This window comes from Gordionus sp. m RMFG-2023, chromosome 2 (assembly GCF_954871325.1).
Source record: "Gordionus sp. m RMFG-2023 chromosome 2, tfGorSpeb1-WG-v2, whole genome shotgun sequence".
NCBI lineage: Eukaryota > Metazoa > Nematomorpha > Gordioida > Chordodea > Parachordodidae > Gordionus > Gordionus sp. m RMFG-2023.
In genome coordinates, this window is record NC_088776.1 from 36375229 (window position 1) to 36396060 (window position 20832).

The 20832-nt window shown below is 26.4% G+C and overlaps 1 protein-coding gene across 4 annotated transcripts in view; it reads right to left on the bottom strand.

Moving 5' to 3' along the window:
• LOC135925134 (cullin-associated NEDD8-dissociated protein 1-like) overlaps positions 1–20008 on the bottom strand; it is a 37519-nt gene extending 17511 nt beyond the window's left edge. For 2 of the 4 annotated variants that reach the window (XM_065460334.1, XM_065460331.1), the window contains exons 1-18: positions 19884–20008; positions 19673–19842; positions 19523–19635; positions 19378–19478; positions 19271–19334; positions 19133–19231; positions 18964–19090; positions 18468–18654; positions 8402–8522; positions 7362–7586; positions 6488–6638; positions 5975–6208; positions 4367–4481; positions 4081–4183; positions 3673–3793; positions 1233–1404; positions 561–740; positions 30–177 (exon numbers count right to left, since the gene is read on the bottom strand). In XM_065460334.1, coding sequence (XP_065316406.1) covers positions 30–177; positions 561–740; positions 1233–1404; positions 3673–3793; positions 4081–4183; positions 4367–4481; positions 5975–6208; positions 6488–6638; positions 7362–7586; positions 8402–8522; positions 18468–18654; positions 18964–19090; positions 19133–19231; positions 19271–19334; positions 19378–19478; positions 19523–19635; positions 19673–19842; positions 19884–19925 — 2473 coding nt within the window. In that variant the 5' untranslated portion in view covers positions 19926–20008. Of the gene's footprint in view, positions 1–29; positions 178–560; positions 741–1232; positions 1405–3672; positions 3794–4080; positions 4184–4366; positions 4482–5974; positions 6209–6487; positions 6639–7361; positions 7587–8401; positions 8523–18467; positions 18655–18963; positions 19091–19132; positions 19232–19270; positions 19335–19377; positions 19479–19522; positions 19636–19672; positions 19843–19883 lie in introns of those variants that run through there. The other 2 variants (XM_065460330.1, XM_065460332.1) reach the window with 2 other exon arrangements.
• Positions 20009–20832: the final 824 nt, after the last annotated feature.

A 20832-nucleotide genomic window follows, 5' to 3' on the forward strand; every position in this document is an offset into this window, starting at 1 on the left:
AAAAAGGAGTAAAAATATGAATGGTCAACCTTGCAGCAATGGGGACATAATTAATCTGCAGAGCGATTGAACAAAATAATTTTTGTTATCTCCTTTATTATCCTTATCCACGGTCCAGGCTTTGTATATGCAGGAAGGGTGGAAACGGCATATGGTACTAAGTAATCTAAGTACAAGCTAATAATTTTTTTAAAGATTATAATAAGTACATCAAATCTGCTTATATACCATAAAAATAACGAAAAGAGATCGAAATATGCAATTTTCGGTCGAATCTGATCGAAACATGCAATTATAAGACTCAATTTTTACCAAAATGGTGAGTTATAACCTTATAATATAGGTTAACAATAAAACCTAACTAATAGAGACCTGCAGAGATAAAGGCAGTCTAGTTAGGATTTATATAAAAAATTTTGCCCCGGCCTATGTTTTAAAAATCTGATGAATCGGTCAATGTAAGTTTCAACTCAAATAAATTGAAATATGTTATAGCCTTTTTTTAAATCATCTTGATGTTCATATTATTGAAAAAAAAAATGTTTTAAAGGGAAGTTTACATCAGTTATTCTCAAATCGTTGTCGGAGATAAGAACGGGCAATTCTATCATCAAATAATCGTTTATGCAATCTGGTTCCGAATAACGTTTAATTAAGGAATTTAGTGTGAGTAGCGATATAATTTTTAAGGCGCGGTTATTTTTACGTAAGAAATGGCTCAGGGATTGAATAAATTCTTTCTATTATTATAAATCAATAATTAAATATGGTTAATGGCAACCTCATTTTTTGGATTTCATATGCCATTGATTGATGTATAAGAAAATAAGGTAAAATACTATTAGACTAAATTGTATAGCTTGTTGTAGACTTTGTCCAAATAAACATATTGTAATGTAAAATATAATCATTTTTAATTAAAGCAATGAAGAAATAGACCTTGGCTATCTCTCACAATGCACCACACACATTTTAACCTCTTTTTACCAAATTTTTAACAATATTTTAATGTTAGCGGCAATTAGAGGTGGACTAATATAAAAGTAAATTCAATCGGGGGTTATGGTCACATGGCTGGGGAAGGAAATGTGCTTGCTCAGTAGGCTTAAATAAAAAAAATTCATCATAGGAGCAAGCGACCCCACGAGTGGTGGTTAGGCTTAGTATATCTTATAATTTTATGTTTGGGTGGGACTGTAGTCAAGGTCTAAAAATTTAATTTTGAAGTTTACAGCAAGTGGAAAGATATCGATTTGAAAAAAATGGGATTCTGTAACGTCTTTGATAGCTTTAACCGCTTCAAGTCTAGTTATCTCGTTTTTCATTCGCTCGTTAAAAATCAATAAACAGGTTTTATTGAGTTGAGGATCCAATTTATCCCCGAAAAATTGAATTATGCGGGCCCTTTTTAAAATAAATATCAAATTTATTTTATATATTAATTATTCTCCTAAGTAAATTTCAGAAACAAGAGTATTTGTGACCTCAATGAAATCCGGTTCAAGCTTATATTGGACCATTGGTAATTTAATTAAAAAATTGTTAATTATTATATGAATCAATGCTCTTAATGAAAAAAAACGAATATATATTTCAATAACTAAGTTAAATTTGAAAAATGAAGCAAAGTAATGATTGGGCAATTCTTAATATGTAGTTGATAACTATAAATATGCAAAATATTTAAATAACAGTTGATTTTTGTTATTTAAAATATAATCTTTTAAGATAAATTAGGAAATATTATTATTTAATATTTTTTATATCAATAATATGACTAGTTTGATATATTTTAGCGAATTTTATTATCTTTATCAATCAATTATTTTTTTCCATAAAAAAATTTTTATCATTAAAAGAATTTGATATTATTATTTTCTTATGCGATATCCTTTTTAATCCATATCCTTATCAATCATGGGTAAAACTCGGGGAAATTTTTAATTTTATTTTTTATATTAAAAAAATAATAAATATGCGATCGTCTGGATATTGGTGGAAATTTTCTGATGTAATATAATAATTATAACTCGGGGAAATTTTTAATATTTTTTTATTAAAACGATCGCACAAATCTTAAAATTTTATATTTTTTCAAGTTATAACAATAATGAAAATAAATATGATCATTACTCGGTCATCACGTCAGAAACTTTACAAATGATATATCGACCCATACTCAACATATTGAGCGCTTATGGAGGGATCTAAGGCAAGCATCCCCAGAACTGAAAGAAAGTCTTCCTCTCATATATATATATATATGTGAATATTCTTATTTTAGTAATATTAAAAACATGTCAAATTTAAGTAAATTAATTAAATTTTTAAATGATATAAATTTATATAGAACTATTTATGTTTTTACTTAAAATTACATATATCTATATATTATCAGTTTATATGTTATGTTTATTCGAATAAATTGCTTAATTATCTAGTATTTGTTAATATTCCTAACTTAGTAGCATCCAATATAGGACACGCTTTTTTTAAATTTTTAAATAATATACTCTATTTTTAATTTAAATTTAAGAATTGTGAAAAATTTCACTAAAAAATTATAGTCCTAACTTAGTAGCATTTAATATAGCAAACACTTTTTCCATTTTTAATGTAAAATTAAAGAATTGTGAAAATTTTCACAAGAATAAAATATGAAATTCTTAAAAGTTTTGAGTAATGAAACTTTGAATTATTATTACATCAAAAAATTTTCACCCATATCCACAGATAGCACAGTGCCATAATAATAACTTACCTGTTGGTTAATAATTGTATCAATTTAATATCGCAAATGTAGTTTTTATTTAAACTTTTTAACAATTATATTCATGAATGACAATATATACTGTGATGATTATTGAAGGTTAATTAATTCGGGCATATAAACTATCTTTTTGTTCCTATACCTATATTCACATAGCTTATTTTTATATTTAATATAGGAACGTAAAAAAAATATGCTTAAGGCAGTGGTGTATTTAAATTTTCATTTTAAACCCGGATCAGAAGAGATGGGGTGGGGGGTTCACATCTAAACTGTTTTGTAAAAGCAGGAAACTCTTCAGGCTTATAATGTAGTATGCGAGATAGCGCTCGCTATATCAATCAAATACCAAAATTAATTTTTGATGCTTGGGGATACTTCAAATAAATCTTATTTTTAATCCATATAAATTTTTTTTAAAAAACAAGGGACTCTATAGAGTTTTTAAGCGGGTCTGAACCTCCATAACAAATTCACTTTGCTATGGAGATCCATGCTCTTTATTAAGTATGTTTACAACCATTTTAAGGTTGAAAGCGACATTTCCTTTTTACAGGTGCTTATGGGTAAATTTGCCATGAATTTAAAACAAAAAATACATGTAATAAAAGCTTCCATGGCATTTTTGAGGGTAGATTTGGTAACAATACGCTCTAAAATGGTGGAATAAAAAAAAATGAAGAAATAAAATATTAATTATAGCTTACAAAAAAAATGGAAAATTCAAAAATAAATAATTTTAAGTTAGAAAAATGTAGATAAAAAAATTATTCACACTTGGAAAAAATATAATTATTATAACGTTCTATCGGTTTGATAATTTTTCCCAATCAACTGGAAAGATACTGCTACTACATCAGTTCGGGCTCTTAATTTAATTTTTCAAAAATGATATTTATTACATGCAAGATATGGCGCGTTCCTTGACCTCTTGATCGATATCAGTGATATTCAATCTTTGGAGTGTACTTTGGTATAAGGGTACGATGTAAGGTGTATAATCGAACGGTAGTTGAGATGAAGCTTTAAAAGAAAATAGTATATTTTTTTATACTTTCAATTGAAGTTATAATTTTTAAGTATCAATAACAAACTATTTTTCATACTTTTTGATATAGATAAATATTTTTGCAAATAAAAATAGGTGTTTTTTTTTAATTTGATTTATTTTTAATGTCAAGAATTATTTATTTTATTATCCGTATTTGAGAAGTAATTTATAAATACGAATATCATCAAATATCTTATTATTAACTTGAATTTTTGAAAGCTGAAATTATTTAATTTATCAAAAAGAGTTTAATATTAACCTTTGGTTTCAGCAGGCCTCATAATTTGAACTAGTTGTTCTGTGACGTTGAGGGCCTCGGCTACTATCTTGTAAAATGGGTCGTTTATGGCATTCAAGAGAGCCTTCATGGAAAAAAAAATTTTAATTATATAAAAAAAAATCCATTTTAGTTTCTTCTTTTGTTTATTTTTTGGCTCTTTCTTTTTTCTCTGGCATTTTATAAAAAACAAATAAATTATAAGTAATTATTAATATAAAATTTTTATTTTATTTTAAAAAAAATAAAATAATTTTATAATATAAACCGGTATAAGTTGATGAATATAGGGGTAGAACACTTGGTGTGAATGAGTTTTCAGAAGGTGGCTCAAAAATGTAAGTACATCGATTTTAATTCCAGACGAGGTATTATTATTATCGCTTTTGTTAAAATAAAATATAAGCACTATAATATCACACGAATAATATATAATGGTATTTATTTTTTAATCACTAAATAATTATTTTTATTATATGTATATGGGTCGTAGCCCGTAGGTCACTATTTTATTCCCAATATTTCTTAAAAATTTATTATTATGACTGTTTCAATGAGTCGAAGTTATGAAATACTGAATGACCCACGCATATAATTCCAAATTCTATTCGTTTAAAGACTACGACTGTTTCGATAATATTCGAAACGAGTAATAAATTTAGTGTCAATACTTAAACAATTTCTCAAAGATAAATATTTAGCCTACCGAATACATTTGATTGTAAAATGTTATATTTGATTTAAGTAATCAATATGAATAATTTACCTTTATTTTCAATTACAAACAGTAATGAAGAACACTATAAAAATCGTTATTAGGAAAATGTGTTAATTATATTTTTGATTTAACGACATCATTAAATTTACTTATCCATAATATTTTATATATGAATGTATCAGTAACATTTACCTTGTTAGGTTTAAAAACAACAATATTAATTAAAAAGGATGAGATGAAAAAATATTTTTTATCTTTAACTGGGATATGTTTATTAATAAAAAGTGTATGTTATTAAAATTTCAGAAAAATTTTTTTAAACCGAATATTTAGAATAATTAAGATAAATAAAAATAAAATTTTTGTATTCGAAATTGAATAATAGGAGGTTTTGATGGAGGTCTTTTCGGAAATCATTTGTTTTTTTTATATTATCATATAAATAATATAAATTTAAACTCTAAATAGTAAATTAAATATTTTTATAATTTTTAAAATTGACAGTAATAATCAGGCTTGTGAATGGAGGAAGGGGTATTAAAGGGGCCAACTGGCCTTGGGTAATCTTAGAAAAAGTAATTAACTCAATAAAAAGTTGGAGTAAAATCAATCCAACATTTACTGAATATATTTTCAAATTAAAGTCAATAACTCTCATATATTTGAGTTCGACCTAGTCATGGTAACTACAAGGCCTGTGGTCCAGGAAAATATTATTTCATATTCTTCCTTTTTTAAATTTTTTTAAAAAAAACAGGAGGTGTAAATATATTATATAGAATAAATAAAACTTTATACCTAAAGCCACTAGCTGATAAAAGACAATTTATTATTAAAAACAAATATTTGTTTATATAAAAAAAACCAAAATTAAATTAATTTTTTTCGATCTTTATTTAATGATTATTTCATTAATTTTGCATTAAAGACATTGAAAAAATTTATGTAAAGAATTAATAAAATTAAATTATTGAAATGTACAAAAGAATTAATAAAATATGTTAAAAATAAAAAAAAATTAATTTTATATAATTTGATTGTTTTTTTATATAAGATTTAATTTTTTAAGAGTAAATTGTCGCGATTTCAGCTCATGGCACAATTAACGATTTAAAGTATCGAGTTTGGTATCAGTGCCTGTCTGAAAAGTATATTTACGTGAGTGAGAATATGATTCCAGATACAAGAGTAGACATTGAGTCCTTAAGACAACCTCCAGGCAACGTCAATGTCAATTGGGTGAGCAAAGTAAAACATATCTGCCTAATTTTATGACTCTTGTGTCTGATGAGTCGTTTTAAGGCTTTGAGCAACATGGGGATTTGATCCTTTAAATTGTGGCCCACAACAATGGATAATTCAACGTTGTCGATGGGCGATAATAAACGGTGTCTTTAATATATTGAAAGAGCTAGCTTTAAAAAATTCTATATAGTTGCCTAATTGAAGTTAAGAGATAATTTCATATGTTTTTTTAGTTTATAAATAATAAAAGCCTCATTAAATTTGATGTTTATTTCTTTCAATCTTTCTCTCTTTATATAATATATCATGTGAGTAATTAGATTTACAATTACGAAAATGTTATTCATCAATCGTACAATCTAACTCATGATATTGTCTTATTTCGCCCCTGGATTAAATTTTTTTAAATCTTATACATATTTTTACCCATCATCATCATCCATATGCTCTTCCAAGTATTTATCAGATTTTTTATAAAGGTCGATATTTTCAACGTTGCTAGACAAAAGGATCTTGGTTTGTTTTAAAAGCGCCAGATAGGCCTGGATCAAATCTAGTTTTACGTTTTCTTCTCGTTCTTTGAATAAAACATTATTAAAATATAATTACATTTTTTAATTTTTAGTAGCACACTTTTATATGATTACAATAAAAATGGAATCTTAAAGAAATCTTGAAAAATTGTATCTATATCTAGATAGATATATTTTATAAAAGTAATCTTAGCTTTTTTGTCATGTAGCAGTGAAAGTATCTTTTAGCAAATACAAAGTGTTCCTACCCAAAATTATTTTTATACTCCCCGACCAACAGAAATAAATCCTCACAATTAATAAAAACACCACAATACGCTTAATTTAACCCCCAGCTATTTATATACCCAACCCTATAAAAAAGAAGCAATTTAATATAAAATCCTTCAAATCAATTGTTAAACGAATAATAAAGAAGATATTATTTTAAGCTTGATAATAATTGCTTAGTTAAATATCGTATAATTTAAATAACCTTAGACCTTTACTAAAAAATATCACCATCTATAATTCGTAGAATGGATCAACTAACAAATAATAATATTTTTTAGACCAGTGATGGCTTACTTCGTGTGTAATCCTTGTTATTTTTTCCCTTTCTTTCTTTTTTCTTTGTATAAAAATTTCCCAAAAAAGTGCATGTTACATTTAATATTAAGGACTTATTTTATTAACAAATTAAATAAACAAATTGAAAATAAAATTTCATATAATATCTTTGATTGGGATTTTGTAAAAAAAATAAATCAAAGTAGAAAGAGAAAAACCTTTGAATCGCCCAATGAGTTTGGCCGATACTACGGAATAGTGTCGTGGCAACATATCCAGAGTTGAGCATTCTATAATGGCTTTGAGACATTTAGATGCAGCTCTCCTAACTTTCCAACTCATGTCCTCGTCATCTTCTTCCAAGCTATCTTCATTATCGTTGAAATTGTCTTCATTTTCGACTTCGTTCCCGATGCCATTATTTTCATTAGCAATTGATTTTTCTTTTATAAGGGTAATCAGTGTAGACATGTTATAACTCGTATTCATAATAATTTAATATGGATCTCGATATTTATTGTTTTAAATAGTCAATCATACATCCAAAAAAAGGTATTTTAATTTAAATGGAAGACTATCTAAAAGTTTAACATAAATTAGAAGGGCGAAACATCAGGTTCGAATACTACTTATTTGTAATAACAATTTTAAAATGTGAGGAATAGAAAAAAGACACATTAGCACACAAGGGTTATAAAATAATAAATGCTATCCAGTTTAATTTGATTGTTTTTTATAATTTAACATTTTAAAAATTCCAAAAAGTGACATTAGGCTATGTCCTAAATATAAGTAAATAAATTTATTAATTTTGAAGAAAAAAAAATAACATGCTATTATTAATGTAAAAATAAAAGAGTGTTCTAAATCATTTATTGTCATTTACAATTATTTTTTTTTAAAAATAATAGAAATAAATAAATTTGAATAAAATTTTTTTCAAATATATTTATTTGGGTAATTTTTATGAAAAAACTAGTAATATTAAAGTATGTGATTTTTCGTATTTTATTCACGTATTGTAAAAAAAATAATGAAATATTTCGGACAGGTTTCATAATTTTATTAATTTGCAAATATTTATGAATTTTGGGTATTTTTCAAAATATTTAGGACACAGTTTTAGGTAAAAAAAAGAGAAGCATTTTAAGTGGTCATTCCATTCATACATAGTTATATATTTTTTTTAATAAGATAACAATGGAAAAAAATATGCTCATGAGTTTAAAAATATATTTTCAGGAAATTTTAATCTTACCCTCGATACCGTTATTTTTGTTTGTTTCGCTTAAAGGCAAGAAGTCGGATGAGTCCATTTGACTATCGTCGTAATTGTAGTTAGGGTCATAGGAAGCAAATTTTAAGGAAAGGTCTATCAGCTGATATACACATATATATAGTTTGACGAAAGGAATTTAAAAATTAATGATTATATAGTGTTTTCTATTAAAATTGTAGTATTCTAATTTTTGTGAGATATGGTGATTATCTGCCATTACATGAAATAATTAAACACGCAAAAATGAATAGTCAGCATTAAGCCAATTCAAGAACAAATCGTCACGATTCAAAGCGAATACGAATAATAAATTATTCGTTTTGTTCAAATATGAGTACACAATTATTCGATTATTTGTTTCAAATATTAAAAATTTATATGAAATAATGGAGTATATTTGTTTATTTTAAGTTTTACACCATTTTTAAACCTTTTATAAAAATATTACCCATCTTCAAAATCAATATTTCGAATTCATCTTAATAACGTTATAAACTAATAAATAAAAATATGAATCAAATAAATTTATTGTGATGAATTATTACATACAAATCTAGAATTTTATTATAGACAATACCCCGATGAATTAATTGACTTTGATGATCAAGTTGACAAAAGGTTCTTCCAGAAATGAGGAGCCATTAGTAAACAATATAAATAAAGTAAAAGATAATTTTTAAAAAACTTGAATAATTGCAAGAGCATTATTAAATGTAATGAAGCAACAATATTTCCACTTATCAATCATTTTAATATGTTCCATTCAGATCTGAATTAAAAAAGTTACAGTAGAGATTGCAAGATTTGTGAGCCATATTCGGGATTCGCGAAACCGAAGTCTCTGTTTGGGGGGGGGGGGCAGTTTTCATTAGCAAAGACTTTAAATAATTATGTGCGGATATAAACAACATCCCTTGATTAAAAAAGTTACAGTAGAGATTGCAAGATTTGTGAGCCATATTAGGGATTCGCGAAACCGAAGTCTCTGTTTGGGGGGGGGGCAGTTTTCATTAGCAAAGACTTTAAATAATTATGTGCGGATATAAACAACATCCCTTGGCCCACTATATCATCCTAAATCTAATGGTTGCCATTGTTAAAAATTGTCTAAAGAAGGCCAAACATGAAAAGAGCGAGGTGACGATGGCCAACTTATATGATAATAATTCCAAAAATAACGTGGTAACCTGGTTACTAAAAAATTTTTCGGGTCGAACCCGATTTTTTATCTATTAAAACCGAAGGGAGGTATTAGAGTAATCCCATACCAAATCGATAACTTTTCGGCCCGACCTTTTAATTTAGATAAAATTTGCATACTGAGAGAATATCATTAGAAAGCATCGAATCCAAAATTATAGCCTCCTAGTACTCATAGTTGCTGAGATATCAATGGTCAAAAGTGCCAATACGATTTTTTAAAATTGAGATAAGTTAAAAAATAATGATTTTAAAATTATAAGTTATATGTCAATATTAAGGATTTTTTTGAAATATTATTGTTGCGGTTTTTATTTACGTTATAAATTTTAAACATAAAAATTCCAGGAGTTTCGCTTTCCAAATTTTTTTAAATTAAAATTTTCTTATTCTCTAACCTTATATCAATTCATAAAAAGAATTAAAACTTGGGACAGCCATGGGTTTTTTAGTTATTGGGATTTTAAAATAAAAAAATAAATATTTTTTTTCAAAAATAGGTTGGCGCTCCTTTATAAAATAACGTGTTTTGTTTTAATAATTATTTTTTTAAACTTTTTTTCATTTTTAAACATAAATAATAAGATTTTCCAGCATTAATATCATGAAATGAGATTATTTAGCTGCGGTTATAATCATTTTTTTTTATAAAAATTTTAATTTTCGAAAAATTATTTTATAAATTTTAAAGATATAATAGATAATTAAAATTCATGAAAGATATTACCTAATTTCGGTTTTTCATTAAATTTAGTTTATTTGACGCCTTGATAATTTCGTTTAGCGATAAATTATAGGCACTCCCAGTAGCCATTGATGGGCTAACTATTGTTAAAATATTATTTTTTGGTATGAATATCTTGTGCCGCTGGATAAACAAAAGAATTTGCTGGTCCTTTAGGGTGAAGAAAATTAATTTTTACTTCATCTCTAATTACATTCACTTTTTATACAAATCCTAACCACCAATCGTTTTCATATGCACATGTTACATATCCTCTAATCTCATCGATTAACAGATCCTCAATCAAAGGATTCTCACGTGGATATATTATATCTCCACAATAAATGTCTGCGAATTTGAAAATAGATTAATGTTAAGTTTAGTTAAACCAATCGGAAACACTGCATAAATTTTTTGTGTCCCAGGTATTGAGATAGATTTACTAAATTTCTCACTTAGCCTCATCTCTTCTTCCTCATACTCTGGTATAGTGGCATAAAAAAAATTTATACCTTTTATATGCTCCTCCGCATATTTATAAAATTGTAGTGTAATTATTTGATCAGTATAAGGTCTTTGTAAGCTTGCCTTGGCAACTAACCTTTTTACTGTGCCGCCTATGCCGTCGAAGGCACTTTATGTGCCGTAGGAAAAAATGTCATTCTGCTTGAACACCAAAATCAATTTCATGGTAGCAAACATTGATGAAGTTTTTCCTATTTTTATATTGCGCTGCTGAACCATCAGAAAAGTAGTGAATTTTTTAGGTGGAGTGTAGAATTATTTTTTTTTTAAATGAATCAAATGCGATTGGAATAAATGGAATGAAACAGTATTATGAATTAAGGATTCCGATATTACCATAAAACTTATGTTGTTTATTTGATCTCCTATTTTATAATAAATTGAGAATGAATGCATCGTAACAAGTTGTCCAATGATAACCCTGAACTTCATCTTAGACAATTAAGGAATAATTTTCTGAAAATTCACAAATAATTAGGTAGAGATTATTTTCTAAACTATTTCTAAGGTTATTGTGAAATGAACTTTGTTTTTCACAAATAAATGAATGGCGTATGAGAATATTCATTTTATCAAAAAAATCATTAATAAATTCATCTGAAGATTGAGAAATAGTCTCCAGAGTTGTTTTAATTACCGAAACCCACTGTTTAAACGTAACAAGAGCTATATCATTTTTTATAAATAATTTTTCGATGCGTTCTTTTAAGTGTGCCGAGCCAGGACACTCGTTGCAGTCACCAAAATAAGAGGTGGGTAATGGAGGATTGAAAATCATTCTGCCTATAACATCTCTATAAGTTGTTAATGTATCTTCACCATTTTTAGTCAATGTTGCTAATTCACAGCCTAAAATCATAAGTTTAATATTCTAGTGTATGCTACAAACGCATACACTATGTGTCCCGCTAGCCCCTGCTAATACAATTTTCTGGTCTTAAGCTAGCAAATTTCGAAAATCCAATTGTTATGTTTGAATTACTCGCCTTAAAATGATTATATCATTCTTTTAAATTATTAAAAACTAACCTTTTTTGAGCGCTCACTCGTTGCCCCTTTTTAATAATAGATATGCAATCTTTTTTTTCTGGTAATACCCTACTAACTTCATCACTACAAAAAAATTTTTTAACAATACAACTGTTTTTTGATTGAGATATTTTGCAGGCTTTCGATTTGGAGTTGAAAAAATTTAGGACATTTTACCAAAAAATATTAAGTAACATATTTTAGTTTATTACTTTCGTTATCATATATAGATTTTTCATTTACTTTTTAAATATTCTAAAAGTAATGAGACATTGATTACTCAATTGTACTGGACATTTAATTATTTTTTCCTATAATTTTATTTTATCTTCCAAGGGCTTAAATCGGATCTAGTAACAATATGCCTTAATAACAATTTTATTAAGATTTTAAAATTAAAGTAAAATCTTTTAATTTCAGATCTTATGCTTTTTACTTCTTACATTTAATATTACTTAGTCATGATATTTCTGTTTTTGGAGTGTAAAATTTACTTTTGTTTTCAATTAATAATTCAAATAATTCGCTAACATATAAAATAATTCATACCAAAATAAATCGACAAAATTTTTTTTAATGCACATTTAATTTTAAACAGAAAAAATGAACAAGCAATTAAGTTATTCGGAAAATTATCTGATCTAAAACCCCCTATTTGTAGATCAGGGTTGGGCAAATTTTCAGAAAATTGTATTCGGATACAGATACAGATACTTTATAAAATTTTGTATTTAAGATACAAGATACTAGATATTTTAGAAAAATTTCAATAAGATATAAGATAATAGATACTTGTATTTTTACAAAAAAAAAGTATCTAAGATACAAGATACTTTTTAAAAAAACTTTAAATAGTCAAAATCAAAATGTATAAAGCTTTATTTTCTTATCTATAATATAAATTTATAAAAAAATATTTAAAATAAATTGTAGAAAATAACAAATTTATTATAAAAGATCATGCGATATTCCATTTAATAATTATAAATAATTATATAATTAATAAATAATAATAAATCAGCATCATAAATCAGAATTATTTTTTAATATTATTAATTTTTCAAATGATTTATCGTTCAATCTTTGACGATTTGGTCTATTAACCATATTAGCAAAGCTAAATAATCTTTCAACGGGGGTTGAGGAGGGTAATATTTTTATATTTAATAAATATTTCTTTTATATATTTATAACTAACATATTTATACTCCGCCTGTCATCTTTCATATAATTTAGGACCTCTATTTCAATATCATTTATTGAATTATTAGAATTGGATGTGGTACTTTTAAGGAAAAAGTAATCATCATCTTCATCAATTGAAGATTTTGTTGAAGTATTAATTTCAATATTATTTTTAAAAACAATTAAAACTTCATGTAATAACAAATCCTGAAGGTAATTTTTTTCTTTTTCACCATCAATCCAACGATTTTTAAAATAGGCATGAGAAATAGTTGCCAAAAATACACTTTTAAAATTGTTATCAAAATCATATATATTTTTAAATCTTTTATTTAAATAATTTTCTATGGCAATAGCTAATGGTTTGCAAAATTGTAGATTGGTTTGAATTAAATTTGTAATTTTTTTAACGACATTTAAAAATGGAGCTGATTCTTTATAATAGCAGTTGATTTCACTCTGTATTTTGTCAATCGCTATAGCCAATGGGGCCATTATATTGCAATATTCTTCTAAATATTGAATTTCAATATCTCTTAATTTAGGAAATTCTAATTTTTGACATAATTTAGGAAGTTCGCCTTTAAATTTTAATAAACTATGAAGACTATCACATACAAACTATTCCATCTAGTGCAACAAGGTGTAACTAATTGTTTTCCTAAAACTGCTTTGATAAGTTCTGCAGTTTTAGGCCTATTATTTGCATTCCATAGCTTAGTACATTTAGCTATTGCAGGATGATGAATTTTAGAAATGTTAGGAGAATCCTTAATAGCTCTCTCGACATCTGTTGTGGCAATTAGACTTATCATATGGCACAAACAACGAATGTGTTGAGGCAATGTTATTGAGGCTTCTTTAGACCCTTAAATAAACAAATAAATAATTTTATTTGAATAAAATTTTTTACTAAATTTACAATCATTATAAATTTTAAAGAAGTATTAAATAATACTTTCAATGATTTCGAATTCTATACATTCATCATCATTGATGTCAAAGTCATTCTCTACAGCTTCCATAGAATATCCAAACTCCTTGAAAGCTTTCTTAAAGTTAGAGCCGTAATCTGTAACAGTTGTTATAACTTTTTCGTCAATACCAAAGTCACGATGAATTTCTTTATTATGATCATCTTGAAGTACTTCAAAAAATTTGCCATTAAGTATGCTTAGTTTAAATTTATTGTTATAATTTTCGGTTGAAGAATCATCTGAAGACGAAGATAAACATATTATTCTATTTTCTTCTTCCATAATTTTAATAGACAGATATAAAATGATTCAAATATGGTAGTTCTAATTGTTAGCAAATTGCTATATGACGACCAATGTAATATATCAAAAATTATCTTAAAATATCTAAATTTTGATTTAAATCTTAAAACAATATCATTTTAACTTTTAATACTATTTAAATTAACCAATATAAATTTTTTTTAAAGTATCTGTATCTTTTTGAATACAAAGTTAGTTAAGATACAAATACGATACTGGATACAAGATACTTTCCAAAATTTTAAAAAAGATTCAAGATACAAATATCCGCGATACTGCCCAACCCTGTTGTAGATAGAGTAGAGCTACGCTAGGTTTTCCTCAAATCCATTAAACTGAATATTTCATAATGGGAAAAAAAAGAGGAGCCCTTCAAATTTTTGTGGGCAAGCTGCATGTACTTATATGCCTAATAGTCCTAGGACTATTATTAAAACGTCCATAGGCTAAGAAAGCTGGGCAAACAAAAGCCTATACCCAAGAATTATGCATTTATTTAACCCATTAATGGTGACACTTTTTTCCAGCGGATGAAAATTCTTGATTTTTTATATTATTTCCTTTAGTTTAACTAAGAAATAAAAAAAATCGGAAAGAAAAAAATCATCCTAAATAGGAAATCTGAACCGTTGCATATCTGTAACGTTGACCATTAGGGGTATAAAAATAAGATAAAATTATATTATTGCAAAAATCTAAATACAATAGATAATTTCCAAATTTATTAAACAATCAATATGTATGACACATGTTACATATATATCTTGTTTGACTGACTAAGACAAAGCTTACAACTTCGCCTTTTTTAATCGATAATAGTTGTAACATAATGACCAAATTTTCAGGTTTGACTTAGCGAGGAAAATTGACTAGGATTGCCTTTACTTGTAATTATCTTTTTATTTACCAGGGGAGTTTTCAAAAGTGTCAGTTATTTCCAGCCGAAATGTTAGTAATAATTTTTTATCATCAGGATTCACTCGATTCCATAACTTCCATGAATTTACTACTGCTACATCCATAAAATTGCTTAGACCATCACCATTTTTTACTTCATATATTTATTCTATAGGTTGACACTAGGTTATCGCACAGATCAACGCCCCATATGGTAATTTTAGGAATTTAGATTAGGTTGTGTAATTTTTATTTTTGAGAAATCTTGATACGTTGCATAGAGGGGTAAGAGATGTTGATGCAGCTGTCACCACTGAACTATCATTCAATCGAACTACAAATATTTCATATGTCTCTTCAAATCGGTAGTCGTAATAGTCCCTCTCTTTTTTGCCATAACTTTAATTGTTTTTAAGTTTATTTTCTCTTATAGTCCCAGTTGCGAAAAATCCAAGATGCTTCAAATATGATCAAAGCCTTAAAGATGTAAAAAAAATTATCAAGGTAACTAGAAGGCAAAGAAAGTACTTAAATTTGTAACAACCGTACCTCCTAGTCCAAGATTCGAAGTTATTTGACTTTTATTTTTACTTGGAAAATGCAATATATATCCAGCGAAGTAAACAATGGTTAATGATTTATATCTAAATCGAATGGGTTTACCTTTGATAAACATTTTACATGAATGTCTTCCTCAATACGATATCATTTGCTCATCTATGCATAAATTACATAAAAATATACCGAATTGTTGAAACTTTTATAGTAAATTTAAATATGGGCGGTCTTTATAAAGATTATCTTCTTTATCAAAAGTTGAGTTATTAGATAAATGTAGATTCCTTTTGATATCGCGAAATGTATGTTGTCATTGAATTCCTAACGATTGTTATAGCAATATTATTGTCATTCGACCAATACATTCTTTCTTGCAGTAAGGAATGATATTCAGTCAGCAAAAGAATTCCTATAAATCTTTACTGGGTTAAAATAAAATTTGGTCTATTGTTTTATTTAGAATAATTATGTGATTGATCCACAAACAGTGAATACATTTCTTGATCAAAAAGTAATTCAAATATTTCTATTAGAGTTTTTCCGATCAAATCAAATTAAAATTCGCATTCAGATATTAAGGTTTCTGAGACAATATCAATGTCTGCTGGATATTGGATTTTGATTTTCTCTGGAAGATTAGATGTGTCAGTTAGATCGTTTTCATAGATATCTTCTTCATCACTAACTAAAACAGAATTAGGAAAAGGCTTTTCGAGTTTAAACTGTTTTGCTGTCTTAAAATTGCAAGTCTTAAGAAGAAAGATTGTATTAAAACATAAAAAAAACATTTTTTTAAAAAATATTTATTTTTGAGTGCGCTAGATGCCATTGAAGTTCAACAATTTTGGACTATCAAAATACCAAATGTTCTAGGCTCCCTCTTTGAAAAAGTATTTATTTTTATTTAATGCTATTGACATAAAATTTATTTTTAGATGCCTTAACCTATTCTAATTAATTTTGGCTCATCGTTCTATCTATTCTCGGATTTATAATCATATGTTTTTACTGTATCATTAATGCAACGTTGACCACATAAGGGTTCAAAAAAAAGCAATGTTTCAAATTATATATAAAAAATTTGGCTTAATATTTTATTATAAATTTTTGTTTATATTCTTATTAAACAAAAATCGCCGGGGTGGTGCAGTGGTGTGTGATGAAGGCTTGTTAACCGAAGGTCCCAGGTTCAATCCCGGGAAGGAGCTAAAAATTTTCGGGTTTTTCTTCGATGGTGTATGGCTTTATACATATGATATGATAAATTTCTGAGCTGGGAAATGCCACCCCGGTCACCGACAGGCTTGGACAGCCGAGTGCTAGGATACTTGTCCAATAAAACCAAAAAAGAAGGCCAACTGAACTCGTGGGTCAGATGATAACGATTTCTTGGCCAGAGCTAGAATGATGGGATGATGGTGACCTCGGGGGCCGTTCAAGCTCAAGTCTGTCTATCAAGTTACAATGGAATTGATAACGATACTCCGGTGGGATATCCATCGATATTGATACCAGTGGGAGAGATCAGGATTGGGTTATCTGTCGATTTGATAATTCAGTGTGAGGAATACTCAGGTGGGATATCTGGTCGATATTGATTTGATGCCCTGGTGGGGGAGATCAAGATACTTTGGCCTCGTGATACACCGGTGATCGATACAAATGAAATCACAAATATTGGGAGATCAGGATTGGGAGATCAGGATTGGGATATCTGTCGATTTGATAACTCCGTGTTGGGAATACTCAGGTAAGATATCTGGTCGATACTGATTTCATACACCGGTGGGAGTTCAAGATACTTTGGCCTCAAAAATGATACACCGGTGATCGATACAAATGAAATCGATCAGAAATACAAAGATAAAAATAGATAGCAAGATTAATATTATAATAGATAAGTGAAGGAGCTTACCACCAGAAAAGGTGAAAGCTTAAAAAAGAAAAAAATTCTTATTAAGCAAAAATACTATTTTTTCATCATGATATTTTTATTATTTATAAAAAAAATCCAGAAAATTCATAGTTTTTTTGTTATTTTCATTATATTTTTTTAATTGAATATAAAAATTATTTATTATCATCTTATATTTGTCAAATTTTTAAATAATATTAAAATATTATTATAACAAAACAATTTTTAACAGTTGAAGCCTTATCCATGCTTTTTGATGAAGGTCCTATTTATACAAAGATGTTGTAATTACAAGCAGTTGATTTATACTTTTTAAACACGTTACTTATCAGGTTGATCAGCAATCAATTGAAATGAACAAATAAATAATCATTAAAAATAATTAGTATATTCACTAGATAATTTAATTCAAATAAGATTTATTGGAATAATTTCTTGAATAAACAAATTATTTAAATAATTTGTCAAATATTGAAATTATTCAAATTAAATAATTCTTTATTCATACTTGAATAATTTATGATTTGCATTTGTTATTATTCGCTTCTATTTGTTTATGAATTGATCTATCAAAGAATAAATCCAAATATTTTTGAACAATTCTTTAAAAGTATTTTCAAATATAGCCAGATCCAATATTAATTAGATATGAGCTTAGCAGGCTTGGCTATTTCGCATATCTTTAGCTCAAAAAGAGTGGCAAAAATTAACAAAAAAATTTTATATAATAACTTCATTCATGTGTGGTAATATTTCATTATAGCAACACTTGAAAATGGACTCAAAAGTTTGCAAACAATACTCAATCATTTCATCATTCTCTTCTATTGTCATGGTTCCACTTTTATCCTGGCATATGCCTATCAAAATAGGTACAAATTTTGGGATATAAGATGACAGTCTTGATCCAGAAGTTCGACTTTATATTTTTATACAAATAAAATGTTAAGATGATAGATATATAATTGTTTTTAATTTAATGGCAGTATAAATAAATAAAGAATAAAAAGAAATTAAAATAATTATTATACAATTATACAATTATATTTTATAGATTATTTTTAAAGTCTCCATATAGTTTAATATAAATTAATTTTCAAGTAAAAATTACTAATCATTTACAGAGTTTATAACAAAATTATTAAATTTAAATATGCACTTTAATCTCAAATATACAGATTAAATTTAAAAAATAAATACTTAGAATACCAAAATATTATAAAATTACCTTATAGCTCCAATACACTGTATATAGGAATGAGTGATTGAAGGCACTTTATTCGTATGGATTTGTTCAATCAAATAATCCATTATTTTATTAAATAATGTTGAAGAACATATTATAGTGAGATAACCTAAATTGCATATTAATTTTAAAGAATAAATATATTAATCACTTAGGGCAATAATACTCCTCTTCCTAACTGCTAATCGTTGACTGGATATTAATGGTATAAGGGCCTCTTCTATTAAAGCTTGTTGATTGCTTATAAGGCCTGTTTAAAAGGTGGTTAAGTGTTTAATTAATTATTTACTTCCAAAACGATTTAATATATCTCCCATAATATCTAGTGCTTCTAATTGTATAGCTGTATCTTTCTGTTAATATATTTTTTTATATTATCTACAACATAATTTGTACTTTATTAAGAATCTTAATTAGATTTATTATTAATTTTTGACTAATGCTTGATATTGAATTCAGATATGACAAAGGGAAGGAATTTATGACCGTTTTAAGAGCTTAGAATAATAAATAAATAAATAAAATATAAACTATTATATACCTATGCTTGATATATCCCTTAACTCTTCATTATCTGATAACATATTGTTACATAAGGTAATAAGAATATCTTCCACCTGATAGGGTTTAATTTTATTGACCAATGGTCCTAAACTTAAAAAAAACTTTTAAAAGCTATTTATTAATATACCATTTCACTGCTAAATTTTGAACTTCGCCATTTTTATCTTCTAACAATTTTAAAATCATTTTAACTACCTTTTTCTCTGTTTCATCATCTAACTTTATTGAATCTTTATGTAATTCTGTAATTAAATCATTAGTGGCCATAAATCTAAAGTCTTTATCAGCCGATGACATCTTCAACAAATATAATAATTTTATTTCATAATATCTATTACCTTTTCTAACAAATTTGATATATGGTAAGTAGGACTTGCCATTAGATTTTTAAAAGCATGTGTTAAAAAATGGAAATGGATATACTTAACTTACCACAAATAATGGCGGCTGGTATATTTGATTAATTTATCTAAAATTTATGACAAATTTAATTTAGTATATTTTTGACGAGCGAATTTAAAACATATAGGAAACTTGTTGGTATCTTTGAGAAAAAAATTGGCATAATTATATGAAGGGTGGGCTTTCATATAAATCACTTTCGCTCAGTTTGGGTAGGTCTATGACAAACGTGCTAGATAAGATAAGATATTTTTTACATATTGATATTTAACAAAAATATATTTTTGAATTGATATCGATTTTTAAAAGGTATATTATTTATAATATAGCTATCTAAAGACATATTAATAAATCAATTGAAAAAAAATTAACATTTTTGAATGATAAAGAAATTATTTTGTCTCAAATGAAAACATCTTGACTTTATTTTATTCCTTAGAAGTTATAATTAATAATCATAGGCGAAAAAAAATGCATATTCGTAAATATGATATTGCTAGTTTAATTTTTTTTACTCCATACTAAAGCTGTTAAGAGTTCGGGTTCTTGTGTAATTGACTGAGGAGACACAGATAATTATAAAATTGTAGCTTATTAATATAACATTTTGTTGTATTTATTTTGTAACTGTTGTTTACAATAAAATATTACTATTTATAATTTATTTTAACATTGGTTAATTATTCTTGGTATATTACTCAAGATTTTATAAAATAAGGAATCCAGATTATATAAAAATATATATGTGAAAAAATATTTGTATCCATAAATAAAAGTAGCGTGACAATTCTTTTCTTTTAAATTTTGATCCTGTACTACGATGTATATATCTTAAGATTATGATCGTGATTCGATCTTTTTAAAAGGATCAATTAACAAATCTGT